The sequence below is a fragment of the Erpetoichthys calabaricus genome, chromosome 6 (genome assembly GCF_900747795.2).
Source record: "Erpetoichthys calabaricus chromosome 6, fErpCal1.3, whole genome shotgun sequence".
Classification (NCBI taxonomy): domain Eukaryota; kingdom Metazoa; phylum Chordata; class Cladistia; order Polypteriformes; family Polypteridae; genus Erpetoichthys; species Erpetoichthys calabaricus.
Window position 1 is genome coordinate 174988156 of NC_041399.2, and position 16304 is coordinate 175004459.

Consider the following 16304-nt stretch of genomic DNA (forward strand, 5'->3'; position numbering starts at 1 on the left):
AGCAGCGCTACCCACTGCGCCACAGTGCCGCCCTATGTGTAATATCAATGACGTTGATTACCTTTGACCAGATATTTAGATCAGGTGGCAGACATAAGGGAGTCCAAGGCGATATCTAGCCATTAGTAGATAAATGCCAGTTATAGAACGTAAGATTAGAATCTCAGAAGGATTAGTCTTGAATGACTTAAAGTTAAGTCTTGATTAATGTCATGAAGTCCATGCTCTTAAAATAATTTCAGACAAAGGGTAAAGATGCTGGTTGGATTTCCCAGATCATTCAAAAAGTATACTGGACTAAAGCCTGCTATGTTGAGCAGCATTCTCAGGATCACATGTCTATTAGTTTTCTGCCCTGATACGAAAGGAATGTTATTAGGAGTTCTTTACCCTTTTGGTTAAAGACCAAAGTACTACAGCCATGGCCAATTATCTATTTGCACTGTTTTTTTCTAGTTTTGCTGCTGAAAAAAAACAGTATTTGTGGAGTACACTTTGACCCTAATTACTTCGTCTTAGACTTTGCAGCTGCATCCAGGTTAAAACAATTTGGACCTACCTACCTACCTACCTAACCTACCTGTTGAGCTTCCACTGACAGATTAAATTATAGGGTGTTTTATGCTCCTGCTAATGGAAATTAATTCTTGGCATACAAATTCTATGCCAGGATAATGAATTACAGAAAACCTATCCTAAAATTATAGTAAGTTGGGCCCAACATCCTAGGTTACGGTTTTTCTAAAAATTAGTAATTAGGAGAACCTACAGTATAAACACAATACATTATGTGTGCAGAGTTTATACTGTATATTGTTTCTAATACCTAAACAGTTAAGAGATTAGCTTGCTTCCCATCTGCATTTGATTCCTACCTCACACTGGATGTCACTAGTAAAGCCTTTGGCTCCCCACAGTCATAAATGGAGGAGATAACTGATTGGATGTACTGTGTTGTTTTGTAGTGTATTCTAATAAGGTTTTTAATTCAATTTGCAACAGATAGATGTCTGAAAGTGTGCTATGCTAAGTGTGCTGTGTCTCCTAAAATCAATAATTTTCTTACTTACTTTAATGTACCATTAAAAGGTTTCATTTATGCTGAAATTTAATATTATTGATGAACATTGTCATAGTGAAGCCCTGTTGTGTGAAGTGTTGGTGGAATGGGGTATAACAGTGCGAAGATCAGTACACACAATTAGTCTTTGATTAACAGGGTATTTAATAGGATAAAAGGGGTCGTCTTTTTGTTCTAATATACTGTCTCAGATATTGTATTAGTGATGGCATAGTAATCTTAGAGTAGATCAAAAAGAAGAGATTTGAATAAGGTCTTAAATTGTGTTTTTGCTCACTTATAATTTATTCATGTAATGAAATTTGTAAAATCAATAAACTTGTATACAAAAAAATCAATATTTCCTGTCATACTAGATGGACCTTTCTTTAATGTAGTAAATAATTCTCAATTGTAGATGAGGTGGAGTTGTCACTTAAGTTCAATGCCAGGTCAGTGTGAAATATAAACAGAAAAATTAACTTGAATCTCCCAATATTCACATTTTAATGTGTTGTGTTATGCATTTTATATATAAATTAAGATATCCGTCATCCCTGTTTAGTCTCATAATTTAGATTTTCGTTGCCTCTACTAGCGGAGCTCCAATTAGCCTGGCCATTTGGATAACCTTTTTTTTGGATTACCTTATGGCTATTTTATTGTACCTTCATACCTCCAAATTCTACAAATTGGCTTTCTCCATTTATTCCATTTGAATATCTCCAAGTTTAGTAGATACTGCATGTCTTCACATAGCTTTACAAAGGTCTCTACAATTGGTGCTTCATCCCTTCCTAAATGGATCTTCATGACTCAGGTCTGGGGCACTGAGCAAAGGTCTGTTTTCATCTAAGATGAGAACAGCCACCTATTCTATGAACAATCATCTAATACACAGTAATTACCTCCAATGTCCACTGTTGTGGAACTATAGATAGATAGATAGATAGATAGATAGATAGATAGATAGATAGATAGATAGATAGATAGATAGATAGATAGATAGATAGATAGATAGATAGATAGATAGATAGATAGATAGATAGATACTTTATTAATCCCAATGGGAAATTCACATTCTTCAGCAGCAGCATACTGATACAATAAATAATATTAAATTAAAGAATGATAATAATGCAGGTGAAAAACAGACAATAACTATGTATAATGTTGAATGTTAACGTTTACCCCCCCGGGTGGAATTAAAGAGTCGCATAGTTTGGGGGAGAAACGATCTCCTCAATCTGTCAGTGGAGCAGGACAGTGACAGCAGTCTGTCACTGAAGCTGCTCTTCTGTCTGGAGATGATACTATTAAGTGGATGCAGTGGATTCTCCATAATTGATAGGAGCCTGCTGAGCGCCCTTCGCTCTGCCACAGATGTTAAACTGTCCAGCTCCATGCCAACAATAGAGCTTGCCTTCCTCACCAGTTTGTCCAGGCGTGAGGCGTCTTTCCTCTTAATGCTGCCTCACCAGCACACCACTGCGTAGAAGAGGGCGCTCGCCACAACTGTCTGATAGAACATCTGCAGCATCTTATTGCAGATGTTGAAGGACGCCAGCCTTCTAAGGTAGTATAACCGGCTCTGTCCTTTCTTGCACAGCGCATCAGTATTGGCAGTCCAGTCTAATTTATCATCCAGCTGCACTCCCAGATATTTATAGGTCTGCACCATCTGCACACAGTCACCTTTGATGATCACTGGGTCTATGAGGGGTCTGGGCCTCCTAAAATCCACCACCAGCTCTTTGGTTTTGCTGGTGTTCAGGTGTAGGTGGTTTGAGTCGCACCATTTAACAAAGTCATTGATTAGGTCCCTATACTCCTCCTCCAGCCCACTCCTGATGCAGCCCACGATAGCAGTGTCATCAGCGAACTATATATATATAGTAGTATATATATATAACTATATATTATAGTCAGTCATTCCTGGATGAACTGTAATAAACTAAAGTGGACTATGAAAACCCTATGTTCTGAAAGCCAAGAACAGGCTGTACCTCTTTTTGATCCTTTTGCTTTTGCTTTATTCACAATCAGGTGCTCATTTTTAGTCATTTAAGACTTTAGTTGTATTACACGGAGACAACCAAGTTGGCACACGCTCATACATCAAGAATATAAATATATAAAAATTATAATGAACTTATATTCACATAATGCACATATATATTTAAATGGGCTAAAAAGAACACCAGTTATAGTGGGTGTTGCAGTGACATCACCTTCACACACTAAAAAAATTGGTGGAAAGTTTCTGGGGCTACAGGAAAACCCCCTTAACAGAAATACTGATTAGCATAACATCTTAGGTTCAGTTCTATCTATCTATCTATCTATCTATCTATCTATCTATCTATCTATCTATCTATCTATCTATCTATCTATCTATCTATCTATCTATCTATCTATCTCATTATGATTTATAATCAGTCACCCTGGTGGTTGTGCCTAGAAGTGGAGAGATAAATATTGGACATCTTCGTCCAGTAAAAGGAGGTATAAGCTTTGCTTTGCTAAGTGATGCATCCAGAGACACTAGAAATTCATTTACAAAATATAAATAAAGAAAAACTAAAACCTTTGTTTTGTTTAACACCTTAGACAGAAGGCCTGCTGAAGAGATTATATCTGTTGGAATTCCACAGGAGCTGCTAGAGATTGCTCCTGTAGTTAGCAGGGCCTAGTCTGACCAAATCAGTCTGCGGTCACCACACCCCTTACCAGGAAAAGCCCATTGAAAACTTACAGTACATGACATTGCTAAAGTGAACATTGTCCCATGGCAACAAAATACAAAAGGCCAGCCAATAAAGTGTTCAGCCTTAAAAAAATTGTATTATTAATTGAGAAAGGAGGGTTTCTGGCATATACTGTACATTTGTGCAGAATGGCCTATAGCCAACTTGATATGCTCTACTTTCAAAAGAAAGTTGCATTGAACTCTGAAAATAATGAAAGGAAACTTGTGTTGACAAACACCTCATTAACTCTCTGGGAGTATTTCTTATCTGAAATCATCCGCTTCCCTTAACAAACAAGGGTTTCTGGACAGGCTACATAAGGAAAGTCAAAACAAAACCACTGAAGTAGGCGCCCAATCACCGTTCCCCTCTCTGGAGCAGCTGAAATGTTATCTAGGCAAAGCAAGCAGGGTCGTGTTGTCTGATAACACTGCTTGGGTATTTATTTAAAGTCGTGTAGCTGACCTCCCCTTTGTAGACAACACTTTTTATCTTCTTTTTTTTTGACCATTGGAGTGACAGTTCCTGTTTTCTTCTACCGAACACATTTCTGAGATTCCTTTCAAACAAGGGCTTTTAGTATACTGAAAAGAATATGAAAGTTTTCTTGCTTTGGTATTCCTTTTAATCAGCCTAAAGAACTTGGCATTGTTTTCCTGTCTTAAGTGAAAAAAGCTTGTGTGTTGTATGAATAGAAAAATAATTTACTGACATTCATACACATGCTGTACATACGTAACATGCAAAATCAAACAAAGAGCAGAGACTCTTTATATATTTAATATACCGTATATGGAGTGTTCTAAAAATTAAATCACAAAATCATTTTGAACTTCTCAGACTATGCAAACTGTGAACACTCCATTCCTGATGTTACTCCTGAATTTTTAGTTACCTTGTAACTATTAAGAGCAATTAAAGAAAAACATGCTGCTATTGTAATTTCATTGTTGTGATACAAGAAGATTTAGACTAAATAATGTTAAAATGAAAACTTGAAAAAAATGCTGCAAATGTTTTTTGCCCCTTGTGTCCTTGGGATCAATATTACATTAAAGCCTGCTTGTGAAATGAGGACCCCTGATCCCCTTGCTGTCACACTGTAAAACACATAGGGCTGATTCTTAGCATGGTGTGCAACATGCAGAAGGATTTGCAGGTTCATTACAATAAAAGGCGAGAAAGAAGAGATGAGAAAAAATATATGATGAGATTTTATGGAATGAGGAGGATTAAACGCATCTCCAGTGTGGAATTCAACTTGCCAGGTATTGAGTTTTGAGCGTGAATACTTCTGATTACTTGAAAGCCATACTAACATGTTAGTGTAAAGAGTCGCTATATTTCAGGGCAGTGTTTAAAAATTAATGAATGAGGAATGCAAGATTAATATATGTGTCTGGATAAGGTGAGGACTAACCTCAAGAAAATGAAATGAATGCATCTTTATTGGGAAATTATAGTAATATGTAGTGTTATGCGTACACAATACAGTGAAATTTTTACTTGTATGTCCAACCAGCGTGCTCCCTGGAACCATGATAAACATGTATTTTGCAATTTTTCACTGAGAAATTGTCTTCTAAAATATTTTTATAGACACTAAAGCAGATTTGCATTCATAAATGAGCTGCAGTGATGTTCTTTATTGTGACACATTGTGATTGGTTTGGAATGTATTTCCTTAGCTGTCCAATAAGGGTTTAGACTGTTTGTAGGCCTCCATGTACAAGACACACTGTTGGCATAACCAATTATTTTGATTCTTATTTGTGTTCATCTCATTTAACTCAATTCAGTTTGTCATTTTTCCTTACAGTAGAATGACAAGTAGTTGCTAGCCCACTGATGTAAAAAACAAAAAATGCAGCAATAATCTACTACATTAGGTATTATGACAAAGTGCAGCATAAACCGACCTATAAAGAAAACGAAGGTAATAAACAATAGCAATAGATATGCAACAATATCAGATTAAATATATAAATATTTTATCGATATATAAAATGCCAAGGTGTGTCCGTCTGTCATGCAATTACTTGCAAAGTACTGGGGCTAAAACCTTGACCTTGGTCTTAATTGAATACAGAAATGCATGGCAACAATTGAGAAGATTGTGAAGTAGTTGATATGTCAGACCGTATGGAGCATTGCTGTTACATCCTTACATCAATGTTTCTTTCAAGCCCAGTAGTTATCAAGGTTACATCAGCAATCTGATCAGCGCTTAGCTGTATTTTTTAATGTTGAAAACAAAAGAATGTGTTGCCTAAATGGAAAAGTTCAGCTTGCTCTAGGTGATCCACCAGATGTAATAATACAATATGACTTCTAGATAAATAAGTAACTATTTAGAAAATATAGAAGTATCAACAGCTCCTTATCTTTAACTTCCTTCTATTTTCATTTTATGCTAGGACCATGGGTCTACATTTTTCACTACTATAAATGTACAATATGTAGCAGACATTGCAAATAACAATCAGATAGTACAAGTAACTGTGCTGTAAAGCAAAAATAATCAGTAGTGCATTAAATGACATCCAATTTAGAGTGAAAAGCAGAATACAAACCATAAACAAAATGATAATGAATATTCTTTCAACTATTTTTATAACTCACTTCTTCCATCATAGTGCCACTATAATGCCTACCCCAAAAGCATCAGGTTGAAAGCAGAAGCCAATCCCGAACAGGGCACACGTCCATTATGTGGTGTCACACATGGTTACCCGAGGATCACCTTCATGGCTCAGTCAAACAATGTAATACTACTGCAAGAGATGGCATTGTCACTAACTATTTGGTCTTGTCCCTCTGCAACTCCAAGAAGACACCCAATGAGAAGGCACTACGCCTTCTGGTCAGAGGCTTATCAAAATGGATGTCTTTGGAAGGAGGCGTCACATTTTGACCCAAGTCTGCTGTAGGATGGAGCTCTCAACCTCACCTGCTGTAAACTTAAGCTACCTTTAAAGAGATTAGCCCACTCAGGCACCAAACGAGGCCCCTTTTTGTTTTGTTTTTATGTTGCCTTCACTCCCTTCTTTTTCTTTGTTGTAAGATTAAACAGGGTGGCCCAGTTTGTCCACCAACTATTCCTGTGGATGCTTCTGATTTATTTGTGAATTTCCCCTTGGGATTAATAAAGTATCTATCTATCTATCTATCTATCTATCTATCTATCTATCTATCTATCTATCTATCTATCTATCTATCTATCTATCTATCTATCTATCTATCTATCTATCTATCTATCTATCTATCTATCTATCTATCTATCTATCTATCTATCTATCTATCTATCTATCTATCTATCTATCTATTTGGGCGATTACATTGGATTGTCATGAGTATAATCTAAATCAGCCCACAGTCCATTTAAGACTTTGAAGATGTTTGTTCTTCCCATGACTAAACTTGTTGACAGCTACTCTTATTTAATATAATTAATCACTATAAATGCTGCAGTTTTCTTTATCTATTGGGAATAATGACCTTGACTAACCCCTTTCTTTATTTTCTGTTTGTTTAGTTGGAGCCTTTATTGGCCGATACTGTGGGCAGAACTCCCCAGGACGGATCCGATCTTTCACTGGCGTCCTGTCCATCTACTTACAGACTGACAATGCCATAGCCAAGGAGGGCTTTTCTGCAAACTTCACAGTCATTGCAAAGACAACTGTTGAAGGTAAGTTTTTAAAGCCACACATTTTCTTTGTTGGTTTAAGCTGGAGTCTTTACAGTGTTTTAAAATTGTTTGCTAATTGGACTACAGTACTGTAGGTCCATGAGGTTTTGAGTGGATGTACTTTATTAGAAAGACATTGGAGAAGCTAATACTCCCACAAATACTGCAGGTGTTATCTTATTTTTCCTCCTGTCATGCCAATCCACCAACCTAAATTAAGCCATTATACCTACATGATATCTGTTAGGCAGGCAGTGCGGTGTGGTGGTTAAGGCTTTGGACTTAAAACCCAGAGGTTATGGATTCAAATATCACTACTGACATTGTGTCACCAGTTGTATCTCAAATGTTGTAAGTTGCCTTCAAAAAAGGCATCAGTCATTTGAATAAATGAGGAAAAAATGTCAGTAATTCTATGTGTAATCATCCCATTCCAGATCCATGAATGCAGGCTTCTAGTTGAAGAGAGCAACACAAAGGTTAGGCCAAAACATGTAGTGTTAAGTGAGGGCCATAAAGTCAGAGAATGCTAGAGGCAACTGTGGCCTGGTAGGATTTTATAAGGCGGCTGTTACACTGGAAGTGAACTCAAATTGGGTATTTAAAGGGTCACTAACCACCAGAATTTATTGAACTTGGAGTGAGAATCCTGTCGCTAGAGGAGGCTGACCAAGACTGAGTATAGCACAAAAGATAAGAAGAAATTTTTGTGTAGGGAATAAATAGGCCCGTTGCACACACTGTTTGATAGCACCACTTAATGTGGACCCTAGAGGGGCCTAGATGTTATTATCTTTTTTTGCTTGTATCTTTTCCATCTGTAAACCCCTTCCTTATGGCGTAAAAGAAAAATACAAACTTGATTTTACATCTTCTGGTGTCCAGGTTTTGTGTTAATTCTGAGTCAGAGTGACAACTAATTGCTCATAGGACATTTCTAAATCATGGACGATAAAGCACAATTTGACCACTTAAATATATCATTCTGAATGGAAATTTAAATAAGTTATATGAGTTAGCTGGTTATATTAAAATAAAACAAGAGTGGGTAGCATGGTAACATTGTGGTTAGCACTGCTGTCTCACGGTTCCAGAGGCCCATTTCCTATTCCTCACCCCTTCACTGTCTATTTAGAATATGTAGGGTCTACCTGTGGTTATTTGGATATTTCAGTTTCCTCCAAGTCTTCAAAGTTCAGAAAATTAGGTGAAGTGACTCAGTGGAGACCTGTTGAGAAAATGGATGAAAATCAAAAAATCTGCCAAGTGTGAATGTAGGAATTGTCTCCATTTTCAGAACCTGTCTTATTCTTTGCATGGATGCTGGAGAATGACTTTATTTTGGTGGTACCATTACAGGGCATATTTATACATTCATTCACTTAATGCCAAGCCAGTTTAGAGAAGTGCGTATTAACCTAACAGTTGCAACTTTGGGATGTGAAGGATAAGTAAAAATGAAAGAAAATGAAACCTATTTGGAAGAACAGACAGACCAACAGTGATAGTAAGCGGGCCAGAAACCAAACACAGGTCTTTGGAGCTATAGGGCAGCTGTGCTAACAACTGCAGCATCGTGAAGAAGGAAACCTCTGTTCTAAATTTTACAAACAACCATTATTTATTAAATGCAAGGACCAAAAGTGGAGGCAAAAAAAGTCTCTTGACTCTCTGTAGAATGTATGAACTAATGCCATGTCTCATACCGTAACATTAAATGAATGTTCTGTGTGATGAACAGGATGTCTAGACAGAAAACATTTCTATTGATTTTGTTTTCCTTTTTTTCCCTTAGAGCTATCTTAAGGACATTCCTCTGTCCTCTTATCCTTTTTAATGTCTGTAGGAATCCCATCTGATTTTGGCACAGAGCTCATTAGCTTCTTCAGAATGATTTTTTTTCCTCTTTTAAACAGAGGAGATAAGTTGCCTGGAGCCCATGGGATTGGAATCTGGAGACATTACCTCAGATCAGATCACTGCCTCTTCCCAGTACAATACAGACTGGTCAATGGAGAGGTCAAGACTGAACTACCGTGAGAATGCATGGACTCCAGCCTCAGACAACACTAAAGAATGGATTCAGGTAGGATACTCAGCACTGCCTAAAATGGGTTCTTTATGTTTTTATATGTCAGTGGTTTTCATGAATACAGGTATATGAGTAAACATTAGAAATAATTTTGGAATGAGAGGCTTAAAATGGGTTATTAACACTGGACTTAATAGTTAACAAAATTTTTACAAAATTTAGCTTGGTCCCCTGAGTAAGTTTTTAAAATTGATGCGACATCCTGACTTAGGTAATAGAGAATAAGGAAAAGGTTTGATAATGGCAGATCTACCTCTCCACTCCAGAGTCCTAGGTATGCCAGAGCGTGCACATTCCAGTCTGTCTTTGGGTTTTTTTCCAGGTGTCCCTCATTGCAGAGGTGTACCAGCTAGTTCAATGCCAAATTGGCCCTGCAGAGTTCTGCTAGATCATCTACTGTTGGTTATTGCCTTGTTTCTGATGTTTCTAGAATAAGTTGTGTCCCCTGAATATTAAAATATTTCCTGTCCACCCTGACTACTCAGTCACCACCACCTTGGCGGGTTTTCACATAATAGGGGAATACTTGCATCTGTCTATACATGGACCTAGTCACCTCTAGTTTGCACTGACCAATTATAATGAAACATCTGTGCTATAAAGATTTGGAACTCTTACAGCAAGATGATACTTCCCTACTGTATCAACAAGTGGGTTCAGGGTCATCTGTGATACAAATTACAGCATAACAGCTCTGCGGTTGGCATCTACATCTTTACAGACTATCACAATGATCTCATGAGAGTTGTCATGCAGTTCCTTCAGAATAGAGAATCTCATTAGTTATATAATTAATGGATAATGAAATAATTACAGTAAAATGAACAATACAAACAATTTGATTGCATTATAAAAAAAATTGTTCCAGCTAATAATAATTTATATTATCCCCATAATACAGGTTAACATCTCATCCTACCTGGGCTCCTGCTGTGCTCCTCATCAGGGTTGCAAGGTCCTTAAAAATGTATAGCCCAAGGACAGATTAAAAATAGCAAATTTGCCCAAACAAATAGCCCAATTCCTGAGGTAATCAAAATGCCAGTGGTATGGGTAGTAATAGTGAGAGGCTTAGGTACATATCATCAAAGCCCTGTCAGGGTTGGTCCCCTCAGACATATTCCAGAGTGGCAAAACGGGTATACACCATAATACAACGGGGGTAGGGTGAGGGTTGGGGGTGAGGGTTGAAGGGGAGGGTTTCCTCCTTGGAGATTTTACAATGGTGAAGAACACATAAAAATGAAAAATCAGTGGAAGGGATGCCAGATGGATGAAAAATATGATAAAAATGCGGTGGATGAGAGGGTTGAAAAAGAGACCAAAAAAAGTGTTGCTTTTAAAAATGTAGCCCCAAAAACCACAACATGTGAAAGCTGATTTTTTTTCCCGCGGATGACAATCAAAAGATAACCCAACTGGATGAGAAATCCATGGACCTGGCAACACTAGTCACGGTTAGGAATTTGTATAACATTCTGTTATTTTATTTTTATTAAGAAAAATGATTTTTGAATGATATGATGGTGCAGTAGTTAGCACAGCTGCCATCCATTTCCAGAGTCCATCCAGGGTACTTTCTGTGTTGAGTTTGCACACTCCTCCCAAGTCTGTATGGGTTTTCTTTGGATTTTCCAGTTGTCTCCTTTATCCCAACATGCTACGAGTTCACTGAAGCTATCTTGACAGGAGAGGCTCCAGCTCTTTCTAACCTAGTAAAGGACAAACCCTGAGCAGAGTGTGTCAAATGTGGTATAAAATATTCATCATCCATCCATTTTCTGCTGACATTGTACATTAAAGCACAGTTCAGCACAGAGATAGATAGACATGCTCAGAGAAAAATAAAATCCATGTGTAAAAGTTATGTCTTTAAAAATATCTGTACGTTTAATATTTCATAATTGATAAAAGTGTGAATTTTTAAAATATCTACTTAATGAAAGGAATCTAGGCTAATATCATTAGAAAATCTTCCCTGCACAACTTCTGTGGTATAGAAATGATGGCAAATAGTGTTTATTATCACACTTCTGTTATTAACAAAGAACAGGTAAATTCACAGTGAAGGAGCTCTAAGTAAGAGTAGACAAAAGAGTGGTACAAACTAATGCAAAGTGCTCAGATTGTTTAAATTATGCCCTGTGTGGCTTCTCACTCTATGCACAAACATTTTTGCAATTGTATATTTAAAGGAAATGGGGGGTTTGGGCGAGTAAAACTTTTGTATAGCTGAAAACAGAATCAGTTTCCTTTAAGATTATCATTCATCTGCATTTGTAAAGGATACATTGAAACATTCAAGAATGGACTAAGGAAATAACTGTTTGTAAAATGGGAACAGGATTTGTTGGGGTATTCACAAAACTAGCCAGTCACCTCCTTTAAAACCTGGGACAATACTTTATAACTTAAGCTTATTGTCTAATTACTTATGAACTCTTTAAAACCATTTCAGTTTTTTTTGTCTGGTGTCTCCTAACTCACCCTTACAAGAAAACCCCTACATATGATTTACGTTTACATTTAATTTACATTTTTTTGCTTAGCAGGTGCTTTTATCCAAAATGACTTACAAAAGACTGTTTGACTTGTCTTGATGTCTAAATCAAGACCCTACCCTTGCTCTTTGCCCCCTCACTGTGCCTGCCTAAAACCTCCTGATTGAATGGTCCATCACTATATAGAGTATCTCATTGTTCAACCTAAAGCATGCCATTTTCAGTGGCACCTTGAACATCGATAGTCACATGTCTAAAAAATGATTTGATATTTCTCATTAAAACATAGCTGTAGTAAAGCTTGTTAAATAGTATCTAGTCTGTAGTGTCATCAAAGTTAATTATAGTAATTATAAAAAAATAGGATTAAATCAGTAAATAAAAAACACTTAAGAGCAATATTCAGCAAAACTTCTCACTGTGAATCCCCACACACAAGGGCAGCAGTAACTTTTTGCCAAAACCATCTAATGGATGTGGCCTTGTGTGCAGAATATCACTAAAGAAAGCATATGCCAGAGCATTACAGTTATCCACAATCTCAGATGATTCAAAATCTGTTATGATGGCTTTGTAAAGCATCATGTAATTAATTTCAGCAACACACGACTCAGCAATTTCTTTCAGCTTCATACTGTAGCCTTGCACTTCTTTCTTCTTCTGACTTGGTAACTTGGGGCCGCCTTGCCGGCTCTTTGAGCTTCATGCTGTAGCCTCGCACTTCTGAGCCGGACAGACAGACTCCACACTTCCACACATAGACGTTTATATATAAGATTATAAATGAAAATAACTAATACTGCTTCAATCGTAACAGCTAACAAGTGCCCAGCAATCTCTTGTCCCAGAGTATCGGCTTCTAGGACACCATGTGATGTTGCAAGGTTTACTTCCTGTCTTGGGTTCTTCTTTTGGCACACACTGGTCATTCTAAATTTATCAGCCCTTTAAGATCCTCTTCTGACACTCCTTACCAACTAGGTAAAAAAAAACAAATCACCTAAGACAGCATAGTATACACATCCATATGTATGCATATATTCAGATGTAAAGCTTCATGTAAAACAGATAGATAGATAGATAGATAGATAGATAGATAGATAGATAGATAGATAGATAGATAGATAGATAGATAGATAGATAGATAGATAGATAGATAGATAGATAGATAGATAATACTTTATTTGTCTCCAAGGGGAACTTATGAACGGTGTCAAGCTTTTTGGGGTTCCTTCCTATTTTTGCCCTTTTTTTATCTGTCTAATATTATTTTGTTAGACAAATAATACTGAGGACCCCCAATTTAAGCACACCCCCCCCCCCCCCCCACATTAGAAGTATTAATCCATGCATTTTATTAACCTGTTATAATAAAATAATAATGATAAAGAAAAATACACTGTTAAGCAGATTCTGTACATTCATAAAAAAGAATCTTACATTTATTCTGGGCATTAACCTTAAAGAGACTAATGATGTATCAAGGATGATGGATGCACATCTGTTTTTGGTATAAAACCATATGATTCATGTTTTAACAAAATACTTCAAAGCATTGAAATCCTAAAGAGGATACATTATACTGAGTCAAATTATTAATTTTTATGTAAAATGAAATTGTAACCTTTATTGTTGGCCAGGCCTGCTGTTACAACCATATGACACTCATCAGGAGTTAGACTTGGGTCAAGATGGGAGAACTTTGTATTTGTATGACTGTATCCAATAGGCCTCCAATGTAATGGAAAACATATGGTAGCACGTTAGTTTAATGATTTTAGAAAAACAGGAAAAAATATTGTTTTGTAATACAGCTCAACACCATGATAAACTGAAAAAGTCTAAGGAAGTCAATTACCTTTACCTGATTAAAGAATAGGCAAAGCAAAAGTAGATTGCACCCTTTGAGCTAAAAGTGAAAAAAAATCAAGTAAATGTAAAAAATGGTGACTTCATTAAAACCTTCTTATATCTTGATATACCCCTCATCATAAAAGCAAGTGCTGATTCCATTCTTGTAGCATGTAGCATAAGCTTACATATGAGGATGTAACTTTATCTCACCTCTAACAGGGATTAATGCCTCAGGGCTGACTAGCATGTCACCAGAACCTGATATGATTACAGATTTATAATGTGCAGGTGGTAGCAATGCAATTAGTGGCGGCATCAGAAGTAATAACAGCCACAGTAGCAACCAGTGTTACACCATAATTTGAGTGATTCATATTGATAAGACTTGTATTAGTTCCAAGTATATGAATAAATTACATTTCAAGTATTGTTACGAAAAGACGTGATAACAGTAAAGACAATACTATCATAATAGGACAACAATAACCTCACAGTCAAGGATAATTAATTTTTTAATGAATATAAATATTAAAGAAATGATTAAAGAAATCCTGTCTAGGGTTTGTTCCTGCTTTGCCCACAAAGCTGATGGGATAGCATCTACATACCCCACATACTAAAATCACAATAAGTGGGTTAAAAAATGAATGGATGGATGTTGTTGTTATGCCTCTAAATTTAATTTAGCTTATTGCTTTTACAGAGTCACCAGTGGGCTAAATGTTGGGGCATGATCATAACTGTATTCTCTGCATAAATAAAAAATATAATAGTTAAAAGTATATTATTTTTATCACAGTGTAACCAGGTTCTTCCCACTCCTGCTGTGGGTTATCCCCACTGCATCCTGGGTGATATTCACTAATGACTATTTATAATAAAGATGACAATAACATACAGTATATAGTGAAATCCAAATCATTTTGAAATTGAAGAATGTAGAGTAAAAACACTCTAATTATGTTTGAGACCTGTGTCTGCTATGGTTCAGTATATCATCTCGACCTCCATAATGTCTCTGTTTACTTTAAACAGGCCATTGTTCAGACTTATCATGAGGCCAAATCTTAATGGTTATTTGACTCAAAACTATATGCCTATTTTTAAACTGCCTTTTATGGGAAACTTCTTAGAAAACCTTGTTGCCAACCAACTTGCAGTTGTCCTGGAGAAGCACAATATGTTAGATAAATTTCAGTCTATCTTCTACGGGGACAGCTCTTCTTGGAGTCTCTGGTGACATTCTAATGCATAAGGATGAAGGTTAATTCCCTGTGCTGGTGCTGCTGGATGTTACAGTTGCATTTCACATTGTTGATAGTCTTATCCTGATTGAGAGACTTAGGACGAGTGTTGTCATATTTGGGTCAGCCCTAGGGTGGTTCTGTTTCTACCTCTCTCACAGAAATTTTTCTGTTGCTGCTGGTAACTTTGCATTGTCGTTCATCTACTGTGTCCTGTGGTGTGCCCCAGGGTTCTGTTCTGGGCCTGTTTTTGTTTGCCTTGTGTCTAATTCCCCTTGGTTATATTTTAAGCACTTTTAAATGCATATAATTTCACTGCTTTGTTGATAACGTGCAGTCATATCTCTTTTAAACCATCACATGTTGCAAAGTTATACATTTAACATGTCTGCCTGAATGTTATACAAAAAAACTGGATGGCTCAGAATTATTCGCAACTGACAAAACTGAAATTTTAATTTATGCACCTGACAGTTTTATCCCATTAAAGGTTTTAGATAACCTTGATTTTCTTTCCTCTTTTGTGAAATCCACTGTCAGATATATAGGAGTTTCTTTTAGCCAAAGTTTGACCTTTGACAATCATGTGCAATGTTTAACACAGTCTTGCTTCTTCCACTTCAGGAACGTTACCAGACTCGAGCAAGTTGTTTCCCAAATGGAGATGACAGTGCATGCATTGCATTTGTGTCGTTTTGTCTTGATTACTAACTTTATTCATCCTCACTGGATCACTTACAGCTGGTCCAGAATGCTGAGACAAAGCTCCTGACTTGATCATCTAAAAGATCTCAACTCACACCTATCCTAACTTCTTTGCACTGGCTTCCCTGGAAATTCAGAGTTCATTATAAAATCCTGGTTTTCATTTTTAGAGCCTTACGTGGTCAAACTCCTGTGCATATTACTGAGCCACTGCAGCCTTATATCACATATTAGTCTCTGAGGTCTTCTGATCAGGGTTTGTTGGCTGCCCCACACACCACACTTAAGAGTAAAGGAGACTATGGGTTTGAGACCGTAAATTGTGGAACTCTCTTGCTGTAGACATGAGATCAGTGAACATTGCAGGAGTTTTTAAAATGAGGTTTAAGATCCATTTATTTAAGCTC

General features: G+C 36.8%; 1 protein-coding gene across 2 annotated transcripts in view; it reads left to right on the top strand.

Annotated features, from left to right (window-relative positions):
- The window catches only part of nrp1a (neuropilin 1a), a 136826-nt gene that overhangs the window by 59606 nt on the left and 60916 nt on the right, over positions 1 to 16304 (top strand). For both annotated transcript variants that reach the window (XM_028804121.2, XM_051929060.1), the window contains exons 5-6: positions 7346 to 7501; positions 9418 to 9587. In XM_028804121.2, the coding sequence (XP_028659954.2) occupies positions 7346 to 7501; positions 9418 to 9587 (326 nt within the window). The remainder of the gene's footprint in view (positions 1 to 7345; positions 7502 to 9417; positions 9588 to 16304) is intronic.